Below are 27,214 nucleotides of genomic sequence, written 5' to 3' on the forward strand. Positions count from 1 at the left end.
AGGCTCAGCATTAACCCTTTGGGAGGGCAATGCTGTTGTGGCGACCAGGTCCTGGGGCGCCACATATGCCCCATCATAAGCCATGGACTTCCATAGCCCCCATCCTAGAAGTGCCCCCACAGTCCCCACCCTGGATGTGCCCCATCCATCCTTCCTACAATCCCCACCCACCATCCCCACAGCCCCCATCCCTAATGTACACTTGCTTTGGCAAAACTAATTTGTATTTGGTCCTGCCAATAAAGCTTATTTGATTTGATTTGATTTGATTTGATAGAGATAGATAGATAGATAGATAGATAGATAGATAGATAGAGATAGATAGAGATAGATAGATAGAGATAGATAGATAGAGATACATAGATATAGATATAGATAGATAGATATAGATATAGATAGATAGATATAGATAGATATAGATAGATAGAGATAGATAGATATAGATAGATAGATATAGATAGATAGAGATAGATAGATATAGATAGATAGATATAGATAGATAGATATAGATAGATATAGATATAGATAGATATAGATAGATATAGATAGATATAGATAGATATAGATAGATAGATAGATAGATATAGATAGATAGATATAGATAGATATATATAGATAGATAGATATAGATATAGATAGATATAGATAGATATAGATAGATAGATAGATAGATATAGATAGATATAGATAGATATAGATAGATATAGATAGATAGAGAGATAGATAGATAGAGATAGATAGATATATCAATCCCCAATCCCCACCCTGGATATGCCCCATCCACCGTTACCACAGTCCCCACCGTGGATATGCCCCATCATAAGCCATGGAGTTCCATAGCCCCCATCCTAGAAGTGCCCCCACAGTCCCCACCTTGGATGTGCCCCATCCATCCTTCCTACAGTCCCCACCCACCATCCCCACAGCCCCAGTCCCTAATGTACACTTGCTTTGGCAAAACTAATTTGTATTTGGTCCTGCCAATAAAGCTTATTTGATTTGATTTGATAGATATAGATAGATAGAGATAGATAGATAGAGATAGATAGATAGATAGAGATAGATAGAGATAGATATAGATAGATAGATATAGATATAGATAGATAGATATAGATAGATAGATAGATAGATAGATAGATAGATAGATATAGATAGATAGAGATAGATAGATATAGATAGATAGAGATAGATAGAGATAGATAGATATAGATAGATAGAGATAGATAGAGATAGATAGAGATAGATAGATATAGATAGAGATAGATAGATATAGATAGGTAGATAGATAGAGATAGATAGATAGATAGATAGATAGATAGATAGAGATAGAGAGACCCCAACAACCCAGACCTGAGGGAAGCCTATGACACCATACAAAAGCAGTACAAAACCATCCTCAGGAGGAAGAAGCAGAGCTACATCTCTACCAAACTTAGCGAACTCCAAGACGCCCTCCAAGACAACTCCTTCTGGGAAATATGGAGCCACATGGACACAAAGAGCAAGAAAAAGAATGACACCCATATCCAAAATGGCAACATCTGGCTCCAATACTTCAGAGACCTCTACAAAGACATCCCAAAAGAAGGACTAAGCCAAGAGCAGGAAAACATAACATCAAAACTAAAGGCAATGGAAGAGAAAATCAAAAACTTCCAAAACCCACTGGACACACCAATTACATTACAGGAAGTTGCAGAGAAAATCACTTCCATAAAGTGTAAAACATCTAGTGGTCTGGATGGAATCCCCCCAGAGATGTTGAAGTACAGCCCACCAGAAATTCAAGCTGCAATGGTTAAACTGTTCAACATTGTGCTGAGTGGTGGTTACTTCCCTCGTACCTGGAACCAAGGACTCATTACACCGATCCACAAGAGTGGGGACAGGTATGACCCTGCCAACTACAGAGGCATATGTGTCAGCAGTAACTTGGGAAAACTGTTCAACAGCATCCTAAACAAAAGGATCATCAGTTTCCTTACCGAGCACAATGTCCTGAGCAAAAGCCAAGCAGGGTTCGTGCCAAACCACCGCACCACGGACCACATCTACACCCTGCACAGTCTCATTCAGAGCCACGTCCACAATACAAAGCATGGGAATATATACGCCTGCTTTGTAGACTTTAAAAAGGCCTTTGACTCAGTGTGGCACCCGGGCTTGTTCTTAAAAATGCTGGAAAGCGGAATAGGAGGAAAGACCTACGATGTCATCAAAAGCTCCTACACCGAGAACCTCTGCAGCGTGAGTGTGAACAGTAGAAGAACGGCTTATTTCCAGCAGAGCCGAGGAGTCAGACAGGGCTGCAGCCTAAGTCCAACGCTCTTCAATATTTACATCAATGAGCTGGCTACTGCTCTAGAATCTTCAACTGCTCCAGGTCTCACACTCCATGACACCCAGGTGAAATTCTTGCTCTATGCAGATGACCTACTGCTGGTGTCACCAACCGAGAAAGGTCTCCAAGACAACCTACAAATTTTGGAGAAATTCAGCTCCACATGGGCACTACCGATCAATCTAAAGAAAACCAACATCATGGTGTTCCAGAAGAGAAAAAGAAGATTTGACCAGCATCCTTCATTTGTCGTAAACGGCTGTACTCTAACAGGAACAGACAAATACACCTACTTGGGCCTGGAAATTCACCAGTCAGGGAGCTTCAAACAAGCCATAGAGACCCTGAAAAACAAGGCCTGCAAAACCTTTTATGCCATCCGAAGGAAATTGTATCATCTGAAGCCACCAGTGAGGGTCTGGCTAAAAATCTTCGATTCCATCATTGCCCCAATCCTCCTGTACGGCAGCGAAGTCTGGGGCCCTCACACTTACCCAGATTGGTCAAGGTGGGATTCCAGCCCAACAGAAATATTCCACCTGGAATTCTGTAAGCACCTTCTCCAGGTCCATCGAAGCACCTCCAACAGTGCCTGTCGAGCTGAGCTGGGCAGATTCCCTCTACACCTAGCAGCTCTGAAGAGGTCACTATCATTTCAGGCTCACCTACAGAGTAGCAATCCAAGCTCCCATCACCACAAAGCTCTGATATATATACGTTGGCCAGATGAACCAGGACCCCTGGCACAGCTCTCCCAAACCCAACTGGACAAAATAACCAATCACAGCAGCCTGACAAGAACCAGAATCAGGAAGATGGTAGACGAGGGCCAGGAGAGGTATGTCAATGACTGGAGGACCGACATCAACACCTCACAGAAACTGACCACGTACCAGAGTCTACAGAGAGACTACAGACTGGCCCCATATCTGGAAAAACTCCCGGATCCCAGAGACCGCAGGACCCTGAGCCGATATAGACTCAGTGCCCACAGTCTAGCCATCGAATCCAGTCGACACAAGCAGAGCTACAAGCCCAGGGAGGACAGACTGTGCCAACACTGTGACCTGGAGGCCCTGGAGGATGAAACCCACTTCCTGCTACACTGCACCAAGTACTCAGCAGTGAGGGACACTCACTTCAGGAGACTCTCCCATCTCTTCCCGGATTTCAGCTCCATGAAGGAGGAAGAGAAAATATATATCCTGCTGGGGGAAGAAGAGAGCGCAGTGGAGATAGCAGCGCAGTATGTGAGCGAATGTCATAGACTTCGAGAAAGAGAACTATGATAAGTCATGGACTTCCATAGCCCCCCATCCCAGATGTGGCCCCCCCAATCCCCACCCTGGATATGCCCCAACCACCGTTACTACAGTCCCCACCCTGGATATGCCCCATCATAAGCCATGGACTTCCATAGCCCCCATCCTAGAAGTGCCCCCACAGTCCACACCCTGGGTGTGCCCCATCCATCCTTCCTACAGTCCCCACCCACCATCCCCACAGCCCCAGTCCCTAATGTACACCTGCTTTGGCAAAACTAATTTGTATTTGGTCCTGCCAATAAAGCTTATTTGATTTGATTTGATTTGATTTGATTTGAGATAGATAGATATAGATATATATATATATATATAGATAGAGATAGATAGATAGATAGATAGATAGATAGATAGATAGATAGATAGATAGATAGATAGAGATAGATAGATAGATAGATATAGATAGAGATAGATAGAGATAGATAGATAGAGATAGATAGATATAGATAGATAGATATAGATAGATAGATATAGATAGAGATAGATAGATAGAGATAGATAGATAGATAGATAGAGATAGATAGATAGAGATAGATAGATAGAGATAGATAGATAGAGATAGATAGATAGATAGAGATAGATAGATAGATAGAGATAGATAGATAGATAGAGATAGATAGATAGATAGATAGAGATAGATAGATAGATAGATAGAGATAGATAGATAGATAGATAGAGATAGATAGATAGAGATAAATAGATAGAGATAAATAGATAGAGATAGATAGATAGAGATAGATAGATAGAGATAGAGAGATAGAGATATAGATATAGAGATAGAGATATAGATATAGATATAGAGAGATAGAGATAGAGATATAGATATATATATAGAGAGAGAGAGATAAACACACATACACACAGTCATGGCCAAAAGTGTTACTTAGCACCCTTGAAGTTGTTCTAAAAAATGAAGTATTTTCCTAAAAAAAAATATTAATACACCCCTACACCGCCCCTCTTCATTATACATCCTCTACACTGCCCCTCACTATAATATCTTTCCCACATGCCCCATGTGTAATATACCCCCACACAGTGCCCCTCTGTATAATATCTCTCACACACACTGCTCCTCTGTATATCCCCCCACACAATGCTCCTCTGTATAATATCCCCACACACACACTGCTCCCCTGTATACTATCCCCTAACACACTGCTCCTCTGTATAAGATCCCTCCCACACACTGCTCCGCTGTATAATATAACCCTCACACACACTAGCCCTCTGTATAATATCCCTCCACACACATTGCCACTCTGTATAATATCCCTACACATTCTGCCCCTCTGTATAATATCCCACAAATACAATACCCCTGTTACGGAGGGCTGTCTGATAATAAAACCCAAAGGAATATCAGACAGTCAGGGTCCACCGTGCAAAGACTCTGCTGCAGACTATGGCAGAGGATAAGGGGTATATAAGTGTGCCACTGTAAATAGTAATAGCACAAGTGCAGAGTGCAATACGTCTGTTAAACTCAGAGGAATATAATTAGGAAATAAAGCAATTCCTCCCTTGCTTGGAGGGTGTGTGGTATGGTCTCTGTTAATGGTCACAGAGACAAAAGCAGTGAGTGTGAAATGGCACCTACCTAGGTCCGTTCCTCTAGCGGTGCCAGGAGACGGACAGCAGCGTAAGCCGCACAAAGCTCCTACCTGCATTCGCTCCACTAGTGTGCGAGGACAAGAACCACTAGATATGGCACCTGCCTAGGTCCGCTCCACTAGTGGTGCAAAAGAGACGGACAGCAGCATAAGCCGCACAAAGCTCCTACCTATGTTCGCTCCCCTAGTGTGCGAGGATACGAACAACTGCCAGATGCAGTATAAGGAATGTTACCCTAGCGGCAACGTCCACCTACGAGTAGAATCACAAGGCCCAGCTGGACCATGTGCCTCAGGCACCTGCCTATGTCCGCTCCACTAAGATGTAAGGATATGGACCGCAGCCGAAGCTGTAAGGTATGAGAACTCTACCCTGCCGGTAGCGCTCACCTAGCATAGACAGAGAGATGCCTAGAGGGACGTGCACAGAGCGTCTACTCTCATGCATGAACCAAGAGGACTGAGCGCCGGGCGGCGTGCGTCAGGGTCTTATATAGACTCTGTGCCTCATCCAAGATGGAGGACACCAGAGCCAATCCGCTGCCAGAACGACAGCAATGACGTCACGCTGGCCTATCACCGAGCAAAGCGTCAGAAGCACATGACCAGCGACCAATCGGCATAGAAGGTGTCAGAGACATGTGACCACGTGTCAGAAGCACATGACCAGTGGCCAATCAGCTTAGAAGGTGTCAGAGACATGTGACCTCGTGCCAGCGATGATGTCACCTGCACATGTGCAATGGCTCCAAGATAGGACTTAGTCTCCAGCGCTTGCACATATGCAGTAGCAAGAAATCCGAACATAGTCTCCAGTGCTCGCACATGTGCAGTAGCAAGAAATCCGAACATAGTCTCCAATGCCACAGCAACCGTAACAGTACCTCCCCCTCAAGGGCCCCCCTCTCCCGGCGACGCAGGTAATCGGCAACTAAGTCGGGAGCATGGACAGCCTACTCAGGCTCCCAAGAGCAATGTTCCGGGCCGTAGCCCTCCCAATCTATCAAGAAGAACCTGCGCCCTCTAACCATCTTAGAACCAACTATTGCTCGTACCTCATAGCTAGAGCGAGAGGAATCAGAGGCAGGAGAGGGCACTTCACGAGCGTGAGGTAAAATAGCCGGCTTTAGCAGTGAGACATGGAATTTTTCATGGATCCTAAGATGGACGGGTAACTTCAATTGGTAGACTACAGGATTTACCTGTCGAAGAACCTCATAAGGACCCAGGAAGCGAGGAGTAAATTTGACAGAGCTCACTCTAAGTTTCACGTGTTTTGCAGAGAGCCACACAAAGTCCCCCAGAGAAAAGACAGGAGCCGGGCGACGAAACCGATCGGACACCGTCTTCATACGGTCCTTAGCTGCTTGGATCGACTCTTGAGTCTGATCCCAAACCTCTCTGGCATTAGTTGCCCAGTCGGCCACAAGAGGAGGAGATACAGCAGCGGAAAACGGTACCGGTACCCTAGGGTGTTGCCCATTATTGAGTACGAACGGTGTATGCCCAGTGGCCTCAGCCAGCGAATTGTTAAGGGCAAATTCTGCCCAGGGTAGGAGGGAGGACCAGTTATCATGGTTCTCAGCAACAAAGTGTCGAAGGTATATAATCATGGATTGATTGGTACGCTCAACCAAACCATTGGTCTCCGGATGGTATGCTGAAGAGAGATTCAACTCAATTTGCAGAAGGCTACAAAGATCTCGCCAGAAACGGGAAGCAAATTGCGGGCCTCTATCACAAATGATACGATCTGGCATCCCGTGAAGCCTAAAGACATGCTTGAGGAATAGTTTGGCTAGTACCCTGGAAGATGGGATTCTCGATAACGGTACGAGATGCACCATCTGGGAGAAATGGTCCGTAATGACCCACACAAATCTATGTCCCTGTGAACACGGAAGATCACCCACAAAGTCCATGCCTACCACCTCCCATGGTCTATCTGGCACTGGTAAAGGATGCAAGAGCCCAGCCGGTCTCTGCCGTAACGGACGGTTGCGGACACACGAGTAGCAGGAACCGACATATCTCTTGACGTGGCTGGCTAAGTGTGGCCACCAATACCACCTCTCGAGTAACTCTCGTGTCCGTCTAATACCAAAATGCCCACCCACCTTTGAGGTGTGGGCCCACGACAGTATATCATTCTGTCGATCCGGCGGAACAAAGGTCTTGCCCGGTGGGATTTGGTCTAACGTCACAGGGGAGAGTGTATGAAAAACCCTGGAGGGAAGGATAAGACGAGGTTCATCAATCTCTTCCTGGGTAGAAACCATAGAGCGAGACAGGGCGTCTGCCTTGTTATTCTTACTTCCAGACAGATAGTTGATGGAGAAGTGAAAGCGGGAGAAAAACAAGGACCAGTGGGCTTGGCGAGGATTCAGACGCTGAGCGGTTTGTAAGTACGTCAGATTCTTATGGTCTATATAGACCTGGAAAGGATGTTTCGCTCCTTCTAGCAAGTGACGCCACTCCTCCAAGGCTAATCTCAGGGCGAGCAGTTCCCTATCCCCAATGGTATAGTTTCTCTCTGCCGGTGAAAAGGTTTTAGCAAAGAAGAAACACGGCCTTTTTCTACCTACACCGTTCTTTTGATACAAGACCGCACCAGCACCCACTGAAGAGCCATCAACCTCCAAGAGGAAGGGCTTACTCTCATCGGGTCCTTGAAGAACGGGAGCAGTTGAAAAGTGTCTTTTTACTGCCTCAAAAGCCTGGGATGTCTCAGTAGACCAGACTTTTGGATTAGCACCTTTCTTAGTCAAGGCCACCAAAGGGGCCACCAAAGTGGAGAAATGGGGTATGAACTGCCGGTAATAATTTATGAATCCTAAGAAGCGTTGCACCGCCTTCAAGGAATGAGGTTCGGACCATTCCAGGACAGCAGAGAGCTTTTCAGGATCCATAGCCAGACCCTCTTGTGAGATAATGTAACCCAAAAAAGGCAAGGATGACTGCTCGAATACACACTTTTCGAGTTTAGCAAACAACGAGTGCTCCCTTAAACGGGAAAGGACACAAACGACATCCTGACGATGAGTCTCCAGATCAGGAGAAAAAATCAGGATGTCGTCCAGATACACCACGACGGAGGATAACAGGAAATCCCTGAACACATCGTTTACGAAGTCCTGAAATACTGCGGGTGCATTACATAAACCAAAAGGCATGACGAGGTATTCATAGTGACCGTCTCGGGTGTTAAAAGCGGTCTTCCATTCGTCACCCTCTCGAATTCGTACCAAGTTATACGCACCCCGCAGATCCAACTTCGTAAAAACCTGAGCTCCCCTCAGTGTGTCAAAGAGCTCCGAAATTAAAGGTAACGGGTATTTGTTCTTTATTGTGATTGCGTTGAGACCCCTGTAATCACCCTCTTTCTTCCGAACAAAGAAAAACCCAGTTCCCGCGGGAGAGACAGACTTACAAATGAACCCCTTCTCTAAACTCTCTCTTATATAGGTCAACATGGCCTCCGACTCAGGTATTGACAGGGGGTAAACCCTGCCCTTAGGTGGAACCGAACCTGGGATAAGGTCTATGGCGCAGTCATATGGCCTATGGGGTGGAAGAACCTCAGCACCCTGTTTGGAGAACACGTCAGCGAAATCCAAATAGGGTGTAGGTATGGGAGAGAGATCAGTTGATGCAACCGCAACGACCTTAGGTGGTAAGGGAAGACATCGGGACTGACATTTCGAACCCCAACTAATAATGCTGTCGGACTCCCAGTCAATTAGAGGAGCATGGGTCCGAAGCCATGGGAGACCCAGAAGAACGTCGTCTATACCCTCAGGCAAAACAAGAAAAGAAATCTCCTCTATGTGACCCTGAGACAGGGAAAGGCGCAAGGGAACTGTCCTCAATGTAATGGAGTCAGACAACATAGTCCCATTAACAACACGGACAGGAATAGGCGCCTCTAACATGATAGAGGGAATATTGTGTCTCTTTACAAATCCTGAGGACACAAAAGTCCCGTCAGCTCCGGAATCCACAAAAGCCATAATAGGCCATGTATTCTCAGAGAATGAGAGCTGACCTGGGATACTATTATTATTATTATTATTATTATTATTTATTATTATAGCGCCATTTATTCCATGGCGCTTTACAAGTGAAAGGGTAAACGTACAACAATCATTAACAGTACATAACAGACTGGTACAGGAGGAGAGAGGACCCTGCCCGCGAGGGCTTACAGTCTACAGGGAATGGGTGATGGTACAATAGGTGAGGACAGAGCTGGTTGCACAGTGGTCTACTGGACTGAGGGCTACTACACTTAGAGGGTGCAGAAGACGTCTCTAGTAACGCCCCTCTAATGGTTACTAGGCCTGGGAGTTTCCCTGACGGCTAGGACACTTGTTGGCATAGTGCCCAGCCTGACGACATACGTAACATATAGGAGGACCAGACCTGCGTAGTCTGGAGGACGTATGACCTAACTCCATAGGAGTGGGAGATGTCTCAGATGCTGAGGAAGATGGTAGTGGACCCTCAACAACTGGAATAGCCCAATGCTTAGGGCGTGAGGAAGAGACCTCGAGTCTACGTTCCTTATGGCGTACGTCGATCCTTGTTGCTACAGTGATTAAGTCCTCCAGAGAAGCAGGGACCTCACGAGTAGCAAGGGCATCCTTGACATAGCCTGCCAACCCTCTCCAGAAGATAGGAATCAACACCTTTTCTGGCCAATCTAGTTCTGCCACCAGAGTTCTAAAAGCAATGGCATAAGAACTAGTGGATAACGAACCCTGAGATAGATCTAACAGTCTCAGGGCCGCATCATGAGTAACCTGCGGACCCATGAATACCGCTTTAAGAGCTTCAAGAAAGTCTTCATGTCTCAAAGTAACCACATCAGAGCGCTCCCATAGGGGAGTCGCCCATTCTATGGCTTTGTCCTGAAGTAAGGATATGATAAAGCCTACTCTGGACCTCTCCGTAGAGAAGCGAGAAGAGTTGACCTCTACGTGTATCTGACACTGACTAATGAAACCACGACATGATCTGGCATCGCCAGAATACCTGTTTGGCAGAGCAAGTCGAGGATCATGTGCAGATGTCACCATGGTCTGAGGTTTATCCTCAATAGTCTTGAGCCGCGACTCAAGTACTTGTATGTAACGGTGTAACTGCTGATTTTCTGCCATAACTGCCAGACCCTTGGCTCAGTCATAATGTTACGGGGGGCTGTCTGATAATAAAACCCAAGGGAATATCAGACAGTCAGGGTCCACCGTGCAAAGACTCTGCTGCAGACTATGGAAGAGGATAAGGGGTATATAAGTGTGCCACTGTAAATAGTAATAGCACAAGTGCAGAGTGCAATACCTCTGTTAAACTCACAGAGGAATATAATTAGGAAATAAAGCAATTCCTCCCTTGCTTGGAGGGTGTGTGGTATGGTCTCTGTTAATGGTCACAGAGACAAAAGCAGTGAGTGTGAAATGGCACCTACCTAGGTCCGTTCCTCTAGCGGTGCCAGGAGACGGACAGCAGCGTAAGCCGCACAAAGCTCCTACCTGCGTTCGCTCCACTAGTGTGCGAGGACACGAACCACTAGATATGGCACCTGCCTAGGTCCGCTCCACTAGTGGTGCAAAAGAGACGGACAGCAGCATAAGCAGCACAAAGCTCCTACCTATGTTCGCTCCCCTAGTGTGCGAGGATACGAACAACTGCCAGACGCAGTATAAGGAACGTTACCCTAGCGGCAATGTCCACCTACGAGTAGAACCACAAGGCCCAGCCGGACCATGTACCTCAGGCACCTGCCTATGTCCGCTCCACTAAGATGTAAGGATACGGACTGCAGCCGAAGCTGTAAGGTATAAGAACGCTACCCTGCTGGTAGCGCTTACCTAGCATAGACAGAGAGATGCCTAGAGGGACGTGCACAAAGCGTCTACTCTCATGCATGAACCAAGAGGACTGAGCGCCGGGCGGCCTGCGTCAGGGTCTTATATAGACTCTGTGCCTCATCCAACATGGAGGACACCAGAGCCAATCCGCTGCCAGAACGACAGCAATGACGTCACGCTGGCCTATCACCAAGCAAAGCGTCACAAGCACATGACCAGCAACCAATCGGCATAGAAGGTGTCAGAGACATGTGACCACGTGTCACAAGCACATGACCAGTGGCCAATCAGCTTAGAAGGTGTCAGAGACATGTGACCTCGTGTCAGCGATGATGTCACCCGCACATGTGCAATGGCTCCAAGATAGGTCTTAGTCTCCAGCGCTTGCACATGTGCAGTAGCAAGAAATCCGAACATAGTCTCCAGTGCTCGCACATGTGCAGTAGCAAGAAATCCGAACATAGTCTCCAGTGCCACAGCAACCGTAACAACCCCTTTGTATACTATCCCCCCACACATGCTGCCCCTCTTTATATATATCCACACACACTGCCCCTCTGTATACTATTCCCCCCCACACACACACACATTGCCCCTCTGTATAATATGCTTCTGGTATATATGTCCTCATTCTGGGTCATTTTTGGTATATACAGTGCCTACAAGTAGTCTTCAACCCCCTGCAGATTTAGCAGGTTTACACATTCGGAATTAACTTGGCATTGTGACATTTGGACTGTAGATCAGCCTGGAAGTGTGAAATGCACTGCAGCAAAAAAGAATGTTATTTGTTTTTTTTTTGTTTTTTTCTTTTTAAATTGTGAAAAGTTTATTCAGAGGGTCATTTATTATTCAACCCCTCAAACCACCAGAATTCTGTTTGGTTCCCCGAAAGTATTAAGAAGTATTTCAGGCACAAAGAACAATGAGCTTCACATGTTTGGATTAATTATCTCTTTTTCCAGCCTTTTCTGACTAATTAAGACCCTCCCCAAACTTGTGAACAGCACTCATACATGGTCAACATGGGAAAGACAAAGGAGCATTCCAAGGCCATCAGAGACAAAATCATGGAGGGTCACAAGGCTGGCAAGGGGTACAAAACCCTTTCCAAGGAGTTGGGCCTACCTGTCTCCACTGTTGGGAGCATCATCCGGAAGTGGAAGGCTTATGGAACTACTGTTAGCCTTCCACGGCCTGGGCAGCCTTTGAAAGTTTCCTCCCGTGCCGAGGCCAGGCTTGTCCGAAGAGTCAAGGCTAACCCAAGGACAACAAGGAAGGAGCTCCGGGAAGATCTCATGGCAGTGTGGACATTGGTTTCAGTCAATACCATAAGTAACGTACTCCACCGCAATGGTCTCCGTTCCAGACGAGCCCGTAAGGTACCTTTACTTTCAAGCGTCATGTCAAGGCTCGTCTACAGTTTGCTCATGATCACTTGGAGGACTCTGAGACAGACTGGTTCAAGGTTCTCTGGTCTGATGAGACCAAGATCGAGATCTTTGGTGCCAACCACACACGTGACGTTTGGAGACTGGATGGCACTGCATACGACCCCAAGAATACCATCCCTACAGTCAAGCATGGTGGTGGCAGCATCATGCTGTGGGGCTGTTTCTCAGCCAAGGGGCCTGGCCATCTGGTCCGCATCCATGGGAAGATGGATAGCACGTCCTACCTGGAGGTTTTGGCCAAGAACCTCCGCTTCTCCATCAAGGATCTTAAGATGGGTCATCATTTCATCTTCCAACAAGACCCAAAGCACACAGCCAAGAAAACAAAGGCCTGGTTCAAGAGGGAAAAAATCAAGGTGTTGCAGTGGCCTAGTCAGTCTCCTGACCTTAACCCAATTGAAAACTTGTGGAAGGAGCTCAAGATTAAAGTCCACATGAGACACCCAAAGAACCTAGATAACTTGGAGAAGATCTGCATGGACGAGTGGGCCAAGATAACTCCAGAGACCTGTGCCGGCCTGATCAGGTCTTATAAAAGACGATTATTAGCTGTAATTGCAAACAAGGGTTATTCCACAAAATATTAAACCATGGGGTTGAATAATAATTGACCCACACTTTTATGTTGAAAATTTATTAAAATTTAACTGAGCAACATAACTTGTTGGTTTGTAAGATTTATGCATCTGTTAATAAATCCTGCTCTTGTTTGAAGTTTGCAGGCTCTAACTTATTTGCATCTTATCAAACCTGCTAAATCTGCAGGGGGTTGAAGACTACTTGTAGGCACTGTATACTACAGTTCAAAAGTTTGGGGTCACCAAGAAACGTTTGTCTTTTCTATGAAAAATCATACTTTTTTATCAAATGAGTTGCATAATGAATAAAAAATATAGTCCAGACATGTTCTTCTTTGTGATCCAAACATCTTTAACTTCGATTCGTCCGTCCATAACACTTTTTCCAATCTTCCTTTGTCCAATGTCTGTGTTCTTTTGCCCATATTAATCTTTTCCTTTTATTAGCCAGTCTCAGATATGGCTTTTTCTTTGCCACTCTGCCCCGAAGGCCAGCATGCCGGAGTCGCCTCTTCAATGTAGACGTTGACACTGGCATTTTGCAGGTACTATTTAATGAAGCTACCAGTTGAGGACCTATGAGGCGTCGATTTCTCAAACTAGAGACTCTAATATACTTGTCTTGTTGCTCAGGTGTACAGCGGGGCCTCCCACTTCTCTTTCTACTCTAGTTAAAGCCTGTTTGTACTCTCCTCTGAAGGGAGTATTACACACCATTGTAGAAAATCTTCAGTTCCTTCTCAATTTCTCATATGGCATATCCTTTATTTCTAAGAACTAGAATAGACTGTCGAGTTTCAAATGAAAGTTCTCTTTTTCTGGCCGTTTTGAGAGTTTAATGGAACCAACAAATGTAATGCTCCAGATTCTCAACTACCTCAAAGGAAGGTCAATTTTATAGCTTTTCTAATCAGCAAAACTGTTTTCAGCTGTGCTAACCTACTTCCAAGGGTTTTCAAAGGATTTCTAAACATCTATTAGCCTTCTAACACAGTTAACAAACACAATGCACCATTAGAACACTGGAGTGGTGGTTGTTGGAAATGGGCCTCTATACACCTATGTAGATATTGCATTAAAAACCAGACGCTTGCAACTAGAATAATCATTTACCACGTTAACAATATATAGAATGTATTTCTGTTTACCGTTGGCGTAATTGAAAAAATGTGTTTTTCTTTCAAAAATACAGAAGTATCTAAGTGACCCTAAACTTTTGAACTGTAGTGTATGTCCCCACCCTGGTTTATTGTCCCTTTCCTAGCATATATGTCAGCCTCCTGTTACATATGTCCCCATCCTGTGACCCTCCTGGTACATATGTCCCGATCTAGGCTTACTTGTTCCCATCCTGGTATATATATATATATATATATATATATTAGTACAGACCAAACGAGACACATCTTCTCATTCAAGGAGTTTTCTTTATTTTCAGGACTCTGAAAATTGTAGATTCACAATGAAGGCATCAAAACTATGAATTAACACATGTGGAATGAAATACTTAACAAAAAGTGTGAAGCAACTGATAGTATGTTTTATATTCTAGGTTCTTCAAAGTAGCCACCTTTTGCTTTGATTAGTGCTTTGCACACTCTTGGCATTCTTGGAATCTACAATTTTCAGAGTCATGAAGATAAGAAAACTCTTTGAATGAGAAGGTGTGTCCAAACATTTGATCGGTAGTTCTGGTATATATGTCCCAATCCTGCTTTTTGTCCCCTTCCTGGTACATATGTCCCTTTCCAGGGCCCCTCCTGGTGTATACTGTTGTATATATATATATCCCACTCCTGGACACATTGTGGTATAATGTCCCCATCCTGGTTTTAGTCCCTTCATCGTATATATGTCCTCATTCTTGTATATGTCTCATTCCTAGGCCCCTTCTGGGGTATATATATCGCACTCCTGGTCACATTCTGGTATATATGTCCCCATCCTGATTTTTGTCCCGTTTATGGTATATATGTCATCCTTCTTGTATATATGTCCCATTTCAGGGCCTCTCCTGATGTATATATATCCCCCTTCTGGGCAAATTCTGGTATATTTATCCCCATGCTGGTTTTAGTCCCCCTCTTGGTAAGTCCCCTTTCTGAGCCTCTCATCATATATTTGTCTGCCGCAAAAAGAAAAAAAAAACAAAACAACAACAGTTTACTCACCCTCCCTGGCTCCACATTGCGTAGCGTCCTCTCTGACCGATGATGCATTTCAGCTGGATGTGTGCCCTCCAACGCAAGGCAGGGACGGTGGGCCTCCTCACCACCACGACAATCTTCAACTCACAGGGCACCTACCTTTTCCCGCCGGCTTGCGTCCTTACCACCTCCGTGTTGTCTGCAGCAGCAGTATGATGAGGTCGCAGAATGATTACCTCATCACACTACTGTATACCGCGGGACGATGCTCCGGCCCTCTGCTCCACTCACCTTGCATCCGACTACAAGGTTAATTTGCATGCAATGCCCTAGAAGGGCTTTTCATGCAATTTAGCTGTGTGTCTAGTGGATGAAGTGACACGGCCAGGTCCATTTGCTGCGGCTGGGACTGGGGCCCAGTCAACAGGGGGGCACAGCTGGGGCTTCACACAGCTAAGTAATTGCCCCAGGCCTGGGTGGGCCCCCCTCTTCAATGGGCCCCATACACCTGTCATGGTTTTAATGCCCTGATGGCGGCCCTACTCGGAAACATACTCTCTCAGAGATACACAAACATGAAACTGCAGGCAAAATTTTGCTAAGTTTTGGTTGGGCTTGGTGACAAAACATTGCTTTTTCATTTTTAAAACAGCTAGCCTATTCCTTCTTCCTAAAAATAGGGATACATTTTGGATATCTTGATGAAAAGCCTTTATAATTCCTTACAAAGAAATATGACCATTTGCAATCAAGTTTTTTAAGTTTAAAACCTAATACATTTGGTTGCACCCAGTTGTATTTTACATCAGCCCTCATCTTCCAAAATTACGTTTACAACCTTGAGTTCATAGGAGCTAGGATCACACATGTGTGGAAGCCCAGGATATCTCTGCTGTGCTATATCAACTAGATTTAACAACTTTTTTCTAGATTCACACGGGAGAGCTTTCCAATAAATCAGGTCCGTATTCAGATTAGGAAAAACCCTACATCTGACCTTATTTTGTCTCTGCCTGCCTGCTAAGGTTGGCACCCTAAGATTAGGGTGATGGTTGAGTGGCACCCCCACTCAACATCAGTTAGCCCTGAGTGTCCTTAACTGCAGCATCAATTATAAACAAGTGTAACACAAAAGAACAATAACCATAAAGGAAGGGCACACAAACAGAGGAAGATGGATGAAAAAAAAAGAGACCCAAAGGACGTATGGAATATGTGGAAAGCCCCCAAATCCTAGATGTGACAGAATGGGAACACTGCTGGGAAGGGAAACTCACAAACAAAACGGCAAGGAAAAGCAATGAGGATAAATCAGCAAGCTAATCCTTAACTGAAGAGCTGGAACTCCAAATATCCATCTTGTAATACAGAAAGCAATGAAGGCATGTGCATGTTAAGTATAAATAAATAGCTCCACCCAAGGTGTGATAGGGAAAACAACTGAATAGAAATAAATAGGAAAGAAAACACAGGAAGGATAAAGACAATAGAACTATCAGCAATATGACAGAGAGAAAGAAGGCTGTGATCCATCATAGAGGGAAACCAATCGCGCAAACTGAGGTCACCAGTTTGAGCGCTAATAACAAATCACTGGTGGTGCAGTGGAGAGGTAGTGGTGAAATAAGAGTGTCAATAACAGCTCTTTCTATTATTTCAACTAACTACTGGCACACACTGTTAAAAGTTATAGTCTTCAGACCCCATCATAATTGCATAGTTGTCAGATTCAGGTGTAGATTTATGTGTGGTTTAGATATTATTGTACTATCATTTACAATACAATTTATATATCATTTTATTCACATAGTTGAAAAAAAATATCAATCACATTTCAGATTAGGTACATGTTAATATTACTAACCAATATATTACTTTAATTACTTGACAATATTTTTTGTGTCTCGTTCCAAGTTCAGAATACAGAATTGTATACTGTGTAGGTAAAGAACATGAAGGAGGAGCAATGTGAGGAGCATAATATCTGTCAGTTGATCCAGCCAATCAGTTTTACACGAGACGACTGATCGTGCAATGCATCGTCGGGGTCACGGTTTTCGTTACGCACATCTGGCATCGTACACGACGTCGTCTAGTGTGACACCTCCTAGCGACGCAGTATCGCTCACAAATCGTGAGTCGTGTACTCGTTGCTAGGTTTCTTAAAATTGTTTAATTAAAATGGCGGCGGTTGTTCATCGTTTACGTGGCATCACACGTTGCTCCGTGTGACACCACGGGAACGGTGAAAAGCAGCTTTACCTGCCTCCCATGGCACCCGACGGCTTAATGGAAGGAAGGAGGTGGGCGGGATGTTTACATCCCGCTCATCTCCGCCCCTCCGCTTCTATTGGCCAGCTGCCGTGTGCCGTAGCTGTGACGCCGAACGCCCCTCCCACTCCAGGAAGTGGATGTTCGTCGCCCACAGCGAGGTCATCTGGAAGGTAAGTACATGTGACGGGGGTTAAACAAGTTTGTGCACCATGGGCAACTAATTGCCCGTAACGCAAAAACGACAGGGGCGGGTACGATCGATCGTGCTATCGCACAATCGGTCGTATCGTGTAAAGCAGGCTTAAGAATTCCCCTTAAGTTGATGATTGTCCGGAAGAACTTGATAGGTTTCTTCTCTGAATGCTCTTTCCTTATGTCCTTTTCAGTTAATTGTGCACTGGTCACAACCACTGTAATCTCTTTTACAAGGCAGGGATCATTTAGCTACTCATATTATGGCTATTCTCCTCCATGTAATAGAAGATATTCTCACAATAAGGAAATCCCATGCAGTAGATTATGGGCAAATATCTGGGGACTGAATGAAACATTCCAACTGCACATTCCGATTAATATACTCATCAAAAAATAACTTGGCTAATACTTCCAATCCAGTAATAGCCTTCTGTTACTTCACAAATGAACTTTCTGTACATGATTCTTTGGGTGTCTGGAGAATATTGGTTTGGAGTTTTTTGCTCACCTTACAACATAACAAACTATATACATACTTCCGACACCTTGATGAGGCATAGTAATACATTAAAGGGTCCAGACAACTACTTATGCTGCTGATACAAGCACAAAGAATGTATGAGAAATATAGAGACTCAGAATGTCCATCAATGAAGTGCAGATAATGCATTAGAAAGATGATATTGGTTGGCCCAAAGCAAATAATGAACACCAAAAGGACTGTAATGGTTAAGAAAATAGCTCTTGTTCTTTTTTTAGAATTTCCAATTTCATGTGTGCTTTGACTCAAGGTTCGAATAATTTCAATGTAGCAGAATATAGTAACAAAAAGTGGAATAAAGAAAAAGATGGAAGAAAAGGCAGTAAAGTAGTACATGTAGAAGTTCTGTTGGTCTTTTAATTCCAACACGTCATGGCAAGTTGTAATGTCCAATGGCTGAATATAGAGAGTTTGCTTGGTAAGCAGAAGAGGAACGGTGCTGGCAATGGATACAAGCCAGATGAAGACACATACTAGCCATGCTCGTCTCTTTGTGCGCCAGGAGCGAGCGTGTATTGGAAACACTACAGCCAGGTATCTGTCCACACTCATACCTGTCATGAGAAGGATGGAGCAGTACATGTTACAGTAAAATGCCGCAGTGGTAAATCGGCACATTCCTTCTCCGATTTGCCAGTTGTTCCCAGAGAATCTATACACAATGTAAAAGGGCAACACTGCAACAAAGAGCACATCGGCTGTCGCCAAGTTCAGCATATATACTATCGCTGGCGTCTTGATTTTTATCTTCAATAGAAACATTAGAATTGCCATTAGATTTAGTGTCAGAGCCACAGTGAACACCAGAGTGTAGACTGATGGTACAAACTTGGTCAACCATGGGCTAGGAAGGTAGAATTTAGTATAATTTGAGATTCCAGCTAAAATAAAAACATCTGCAATAGAAAACATAAATATTAGTTTGTGATTTCAAAGATGACATTGATCAGGACAGACACAGACACAGAAGCTGATAACTTGGCCTTGGAAATCAGCTGTACAATATGAAAGATAAAAGCTTTTATTGCAACATAATGACAGTAGAAAGAAAAATAAAGTCAATTGCAAACTTATTTCCATGCTGTCTAAGGCCGGTTTCACACATCAGTTTTTTGCCATCAGGCACAATCCGGCGAAAAAACTGATGTGACAGATCCGTCGAAAAAACGGGTCCGTTGCATCCGTTTTTTGACGGATCCGTTTTGATACTGAGCATGCTCAGCTTAAAAAAACGGAAACCGGCGCCGGATTCCGGCTTATGACGGATGACAACAGATCCAGCTGCCATAGGCTTCTATTATAAAACACGCCGTACGGCGCCGGATCCAGTTCGATCCGTTTTTTCACCGAAGACAAACAATGTTCCATTTAGGCTGCTTTCACACATCAGTTTGTTGCCATCAGGCACAATCCGGCAAAAACATGAAAAAACATATCCGACGTCTGTTGACGCCAGATGCGTTTTTCGCCCCATAGACTTCTATTAGCACCGGATTGTGCCTGATGGCCTTGCGTTCCATCCGGCTTTCGCCGGATCCAGCAAACTTTGTTTGTGCGGCGGCCGGATGGAACGCTGAGGGGAATGTTTTTTGTCTCCGGCGAAAAACCACATCGTGCCGTATCCGGCGCTGTACGGCGTGATTTATAATGGAAGCCTATGGACGCCGGATCCGGCACAATGCGGCAAAAAAACGGATACGGCCGCTGGATCCGTTTTTTGAACTGAGCATGCTCAGTAACACAATGGATCCAGGAAAAAAACTGAAGGAACTGATGGAAAAAACTGATGCAACTGATCAGTTTTTTTGCCGGATCCGTCGCATTTGTTTTTTCGCTGGATCACGTCTGATGGCAAAAAACGGATCCGGCAAATGCCAGATGGAATGTAAGGCCATCCGACACAATCCGACTCTAATAGAAGTCTATGGGGGAAAAAACTGATCCGGCGGCAACAGACGCCGGATCCGTTTTTTCATGTTTTTGCTGGATTGTGCCTGATGGCAAAACACTGATGTGTGAAAGCAGCCTTAGGCTTCTGCCACACTCACGTGAAATTCACGCACGTGCCGAGAGACACGTATTTTCCCTGCGTGTTGCGTGCAGGTAAGTACGTGTCTCTGGTACGTGCGTGACACGTGTGTTCTACGTGTGCTATCCGCGATAGCACACGTAGAATCGGTAATTATTATACTCACCTGGTCCTTCCTGATGTCCGCGCTGCTGTCCGTGGTGCTGATCCTCGGTCTCCAGCCCTCCCGTCTCCCCGCTGCTGCTGCTGCCAGGCAGTGAAGTGAATATTCAATGAGAATAATGAGCGGCGGTCAGCAGCAAGAGGCAGCAGCGGCAGAGACAGGAGGGCAGGAGAAGGTGAGTTAATGTTTTGTTTTTTTTTCACTGACATGTTTGTTTTCTCCGGCGCGTGTCACACGGGACCGCATCCACACTACACCCGTGTGGTACGGGTGCGGGCCGTGTGACACCCGTGCTGCCGGAGAAAACACTGACATGTCAGCGCTTTCAAAATCGCACACACGTACAAACGCACACGGACACACGTTCCGTGTGGTTTTACGTGTGTGTGCCTGCTACCATAGGGTAGCATTGCTTAACGTGTCTCCGTGCCGCCGGTACGTGAAAAAAATGCCAAACACGTACCGGAGGCACGGATGTGTGGCGCTAGCCTTAGTAACAAAACCTAATCTAATTAAATGAAAATACCCCTGAAATTGTAAGAATTATTATGAATATATTATACAAAAATGAATAGTTTTGCTTTATGGAAGTGATAATCTTTCTTATTCATTGTGGAAAGAACATTCAGAAACCCTATCTATGGGAACAAATTGGACACTATTTTTTGCAGCATTAACACACATTAACACAATAAGCTTTATACTGTACATACCTGTTCCATTATATTGTGCAGTATAGTAGATAAAACCATATTGCACAGAGCTGTTTGGAGAACCTGAAACAAAAGAAAAAATATTATTATAAATACAGAATTTATGTCAAACACATCTCATCTCTTAAGAGAAGCACAAAGAGAATCTAGTCTGCATGTCACTGCAAGTATACAAATAACATATGAGAACCAGCAAGCAGAGGCGAATCCTAACAGTTTGTATATTATACGTTTGTATTACATACTTTTTGATTTCTGGATGATGTCGTCACTGACAAATTCGTTGCCAGGCCTAGAAAACCCCTTCAATATTATCAAAAGGAGAATTTTGCAAGCATCGCCAACTATCATGGCGGCATTAGGATGTGTGGAAACTACAAATTCTGGCACTCTGCCTGATAACGTCTCTGAGGTCTGTAATCAGTGCAGGGAGACATGGGATGAAATGATCTGACGTGAGGTCATTGAGTTTAGTGAGGTCACCTAATGTACCGTGGGAACCTCCAGCTGTGACCGCAAACATACTAAGTGACATCTCTGCTCATTTCTGTGGCTCAGTCAGTCTCTGCCTGAAGCCACAGTGTGTGGACCTGTTCTGTGCCCGCTCGCTTTCACTTCAATATGAAGCAGAGCAGAAACTGTCGTGGGACCTCGTGTGGATTACTTCAGAACTGAGTATTTTGGGAGTTAATAAATTGGAGAAAGAGGGATTTTTTGTATTTTATTTCAAATAAAAGATTTTTCAGTGTTTGTGTTTATTGCTTTTAACTTACAGATTAGTGATGGGTGGGGTCTCAGATGCCTACCATTATTAATCTAGGGCTTAATGGCAGCTGTGAGCTGTCATTAACCTTGGGAAGAGCTGGGTAAAGTTCCAGGATTGTCACATCTAATGGATCGCAAGTAGTCAGACATGCTGTCACACAGAGTTGCGGCGCCGTCTGACTGCAACCAATCGCAGACTCAGAGACTGCCGGTAGGTGGAGGAGGTAGTGCATTACTCATGAGGGTAAAGAGCGGCCTTGGAAGTAGTGTGAGCGGCCCCCGAAGTAGTGTTACAGCCGTGCAAGAGACTGGTAAGTATAACATGCCAGCTTTTCCCTATTTTCTTAGTTACCCGGAGTTGTTGCCTGAGAACTCCGGGCCTGGGGCAGTTTCACAGGTACTTCTGAACTCGCGTGGATCTGGACTTTTACAGTCCAGGTTCACCCATCACTAGTCATAACATAAAATTGATTTTAAATGTTTTTAATTAGGGATTATATTTTTATTTTTTCAGACCATTTTATTCATGTTTATTCTATTATTTTCTCTGTGTTCAATTGGTTATCAAATTTTAATGTAGGTGAATAATTAGTTTACATAGCAATGCATTATATATTTAATAGCTTTATGTCTCAAATTGAGGTGTCTAAAGCCCTACGATTATTTTTGGGATGCAGAATTTAATCAGAGCACTTGATTCCCCTCCCATTGACTTGTTGACTTGTTCTTATGTTGAACTGCCCTTTTCCAATATGGCTATTAAATTTGTACTGGGTACGACTATAAAAATGTTTTTCTTACATTTTAATTCCAGACTTATTATAAAAGTGTAGTTCTCAAATTTTGTGACCCAAAAACTCTTGTTATGTTTGGTCATTACCTTACCTCCTAGACCTTGACCATAATGTAGATAAGGGACTACAAATGCAAAGCTGTTGTTAATTCCATCTGAAAAATTACCTGTAAAAAAGAAAGAGAAAGCGAAAAGATAAATGTATTTTCACAGTCTGATTGGTTAGATTAAAATATCGGCATGTCCAAACACAAAGAATGAATGCATGATTGCCAGCCAAATCTGTCTTATGTATGGTTTTGTTCTGATTTTCCTCCTACAGGTGAAGGATTGGGCATGTTGAATTTGAATGCCCGATCCTTTTGTTCTCAAGCCAACTCCAGAGATATATGGCGGCAGCTTATTCCCTTCTCACTTCTTAAAACACATAATATAAATCTATGCACATTCTTGGTGAGTTTTCAGAAATTTGTTGAAATTTTAGATGACAGGACAGTGCGAATAAAGTAAATATTTTTGCTCACCTGACATTCATCAGCCCAGTGAGTTGTAAAGTCACAACATACTATAGTAGTAGAGAAGAGATGTGGGCTTTATTTGGCTCAATCAGAATGCTTGAGGCCGGATTCAGAAGTCCATGTTTAATCAGGTACAAGCCACATGCATGAGTATGGTGATGCGTGTGTCACGCATGTGTCACACATGTGACATCCGTGTTTGCATACATTTGATACCAGTGTGACACATACCGGAGAAAACACGTGTCTTTGAAATAGAAAAATTTTCTATATTCACCTGTATCCATCACTGATGTCTACAGCTCTGCTGTCTCCTGCTTCTGACCCCAGCTAATTATGCACCTCAGACCTGGAAGCAGTAGCATCACCGGAGACAGCACCGGGGGCAGCATTGCTAGGGGCAGCATCGCTAGCAGCATCGCTAGGGACAGCATTGTCGCGGGACAGCATCACCAGGTACAGCATCGGGGACAGCACCGCCGGTGGCAGGTGAGTATCCAACAAGCAGTGTGTATGTATAGACGTCCAGGAGGTCATCGGAGTCCCCAATGAACTCTGATTACCTCCTGATGACATCCCCGAGACACCCGCGCTACAGCGGGTGTCACAACGGTGACTTCACGGATTCATCAGAGTTCATTGGAAAACTCGGATGACCTCCTGGACATCACTGCACACACACCTTGCTGGATACTCACTTGTCCCCTGCACTGTCCTGCCGATGCTCCTGCTTCCAGGTCTGAGGTGCAGTGAATATTCAATGAGTATAATTAGCCGGGGTTGTAAGAAGGAGATAGCAGAGCTGAAGAAAACAGCGCTGGATACAGGTGAATATAGAAAATCTTTTTATTTCAAAGACACCTGTTTTCTCCAGTACGTGTCACACTGACCTCAAACGGATCACACCCTGTGCTGCTGGAGAAAAGACAGACATGTCTCCGTATTTACGTGTAGGGCCACACAGGGTCACATAGTCCATGTGAAAACACGGCCGTGTGAGTAACTCCAGAGAATAACATGAGTACGTGTGGCATCCATGTTAAAAACAGATGTCACACGTACCTGAAGCATGTACGTCTGAATCCGGCCTTCCCACAACTTTTCTGTGTTTTGAATTTTTTTGACAATTTAGACTGAAGAAAGTCACATGAGCAAGAAGTTCACTATAAGCTTTTGATTGTCCTGAAAAAGAAAAGATATTGCTTCAATCTGACATCATTAAATGATCTCTCATGAAGATATTGGTGCATATTTAGGAATCTAAATGCACTAAAATTGTTGGCAAATTTTCACCAAAACACTGCCTTCACCAAATTTATGATGGGTTTTAGATTGAATGGCCTTGCTGAAAAGTGCTGTTTTTTTTTTTAAAAAGGGGGCATGGATTAACCCCTTCTCGATGCGGCAAATTTTAGTTTTTTCAATTTCTATTTTTCCTCCCTTCCTTCCCAGAGCCATAACTTTCTTTATTTTTCTGTCTACATAGTCATATAGGGCTAGTTTATTTTTGCGGGACAAGATGTATTTTTCATTTCACTATTCATTTTAAAACACATTGTACTGTAAAATGCAGAAAAAAATCCAAAATTGGGAGAATTTGTCAAACAAAAACACAATTCAGACATGGTTTCTCGGGAATTGTTTTACGGTGTAGATTTTATGGTACAAATAACCTTGCAATATGATTCTCCTAATCAATACGATTATGGATATACTAAATATGTCAAGTTTTTTAAAATTATTATAGTGGTGTAAAAAAAAAATTGAAAAAAAAAAACAATTATGGGAGTTGTGTCGCTCTTTTCCAAGACCTGTAACATTTCTATTTCAATTCTATTTCATTTAGTCGGTAGAGTCGTGTGTTGGCTTATTTTTTGTGGGGCAAGATAATGTTTTTATTGCTACCAATTCGGTATACATTTGACGTTTTGATCGCTTGTAAGGCTATGTGCGCACTTTGCGTCGAGGTAGTTGCAGTTCTAAACGCATCCTCTGGAAGATATGGTGTTTGCCAAATTTGTTTTTGACCACACGACATACGCGTGCGTTTTTACCGCGTTTTGCCGCATTTTAGCCGCGTTTTACATGCTTCTCCATTGCTTAAAGTCAGATGTGTTTTGAAGACAAATACACTGCTAAATAAAGTTTTAACTTCAAACACTATGAAAAAAATGGAAAAAAATGATAACAAATATTATGATTAAAATCATACACAAAATAGCTTTTTTTATTAAAATGATAACTGTGTGCTAATACTTATGTATAAAATATTGTTAATTTATTGATTTTCATAATTTTAATTGTCGGACTATGTGTGTGTGTAAAGAGACATATCATGCCCTTAATGTAATGTCAAAAACACATGCATTTAATTTGTCAAAAACGCATGTTTTCTGCATCAAAAAAGCATGTTAATCGCTAGAATTTTGATGTAGAATGCGTTTTGCAACTTCTCATTGACTCTAATGATAGCAAAATGCTGCCCAAATGGCAAAAACAATTGACATGTTGCTTCTTTAAACGCTGAGTTTTTCACAACATTTCTGCATCCAAAATGCTGCGTTTTAAACATCATAGTGCGCACAAGAAATCCCACTTTCCCATTGACTTTGCTGGAGAATCAAAATGCATGCATTTTAGCATTAAAACGCTGCAGTTGAAAATGCTGCTGAAAAGCATGGAAAAACGCAAAGTGCGCACATAGCCTTATAGCAATTTTTGCGGTATTGCAGAAAGCAAAAAAACATAATTTTGGAATTGTTTAACTTTTTGTTTACAGTGTTTATTGATATCACGCTCGATATCACGTGTATTTTTTATTTTGTTAAATTACTATTAATTTTAGTGTTGCAAAAAGGGGTAATTTGAACTTAAATGTTTTTTAATTTCTTTCTTATTTTTTAAAACATGTATTTTTTTTTTTTTTACCTTTCACTATTTTTAGTAGTGCCCTTAGGGAACTTGAAGCCGTGAGTGTGTGTGCTATATACACAAGTGCAATAGCATTGCTGCATTAAGTGAAAATCATAATCATCTCTGAAGCATGGCCACAGGCTGTAGTGTCAAGCATGGAGGTCTTCAGCAGACCCCCTGGTGTCATAGCAGCCTATCGGTAACCCGCAATAATGTCATGGATGCGCCGATGGGCACTTAAAATGGCTCAACCCCATGAATTAAATCCCGCTGTCAGAATTTGATAGCAGGATTCAACAGGTTAACAATCCCAAGCAGAGCTCTGTTGCACGCATTATTGTTAGAGACAGGTCTTGGCTGTAATACACAGCCATTACTTGCCAAGTATGGGGCAGACAACCCTTGAGGCCCCTCCATACACCTGCTTCTGAGTTGCACCGTACATGTACAGTGGATGTCAAAAAGGGGTTCACATGTGACACCTTAATTTGGAGCAAACATTTCGGATTAAAATTAGACAGATTTATCAAACAGCATGAACCACTTTTATAAAGCTGCCACATTTTAAGAGTGGAAAAAGCTGTTCTATCTGTTCATTGCTCTTATCATGCCCTGTAGATGCTTATGAGGATTGCTACTTGGTCAAGTGCATAGAAAAATTAAAATCTCCTGGCCAGTACAAGGTGAAATTGACGCGTCCACAGGGTCTGGGGGGTTACTCTTTACTGGGCTGGTGTTGGTTTGGGTTGTCACAGCGGCCTGGCCCAGTTCCGTGACCCCAGCGGTGTCAATAAAGATGGGGATGGGGATGATGGGAGTAGTTTTTCATGACGTCACCTGTGGTATGCGGTCAGTTATTAGCTACCACTGCGGGAGGTCTCTCTTCTGGGTCAGATGGTGACGCAGCTTGGGTGTTGCAGCTTTCGAAGAGTCAAGCCCCAGGGAGGATGGTTAGAGGAGTAGTCGCCTATGGCATAGTGGCGCG

The 27,214-nt window shown here is 43.7% G+C and overlaps 1 protein-coding gene across 3 annotated transcripts in view; it reads right to left on the reverse strand.

Moving 5' to 3' along the window:
- Nucleotides 1-17,095: 17,095 nt before the first annotated feature.
- Nucleotides 17,096-27,214, reverse strand: part of LOC142301347 (proteinase-activated receptor 1-like) — a 29,179-nt gene continuing 19,060 nt past the window's right edge. For 2 of the 3 annotated variants that reach the window (XM_075342344.1, XM_075342355.1), the window contains exons 3-5: nt 22,891-22,965; nt 21,241-21,303; nt 17,097-19,231 (exon numbers count right to left, since the gene is read on the reverse strand). In XM_075342344.1, the coding sequence (XP_075198459.1) occupies nt 18,228-19,231; nt 21,241-21,303; nt 22,891-22,965 (1,142 nt within the window). In that variant the 3' untranslated portion in view covers nt 17,097-18,227. Of the gene's footprint in view, nt 19,232-21,240; nt 21,304-22,890; nt 22,966-27,214 lie in introns of all 3 variants that reach the window. The other variant, XM_075342350.1, reaches the window with a different exon arrangement.

Source organism: Anomaloglossus baeobatrachus, chromosome 1 (genome assembly GCF_048569485.1).
Source record: "Anomaloglossus baeobatrachus isolate aAnoBae1 chromosome 1, aAnoBae1.hap1, whole genome shotgun sequence".
Classification (NCBI taxonomy): Eukaryota; Metazoa; Chordata; class Amphibia; order Anura; family Aromobatidae; genus Anomaloglossus; species Anomaloglossus baeobatrachus.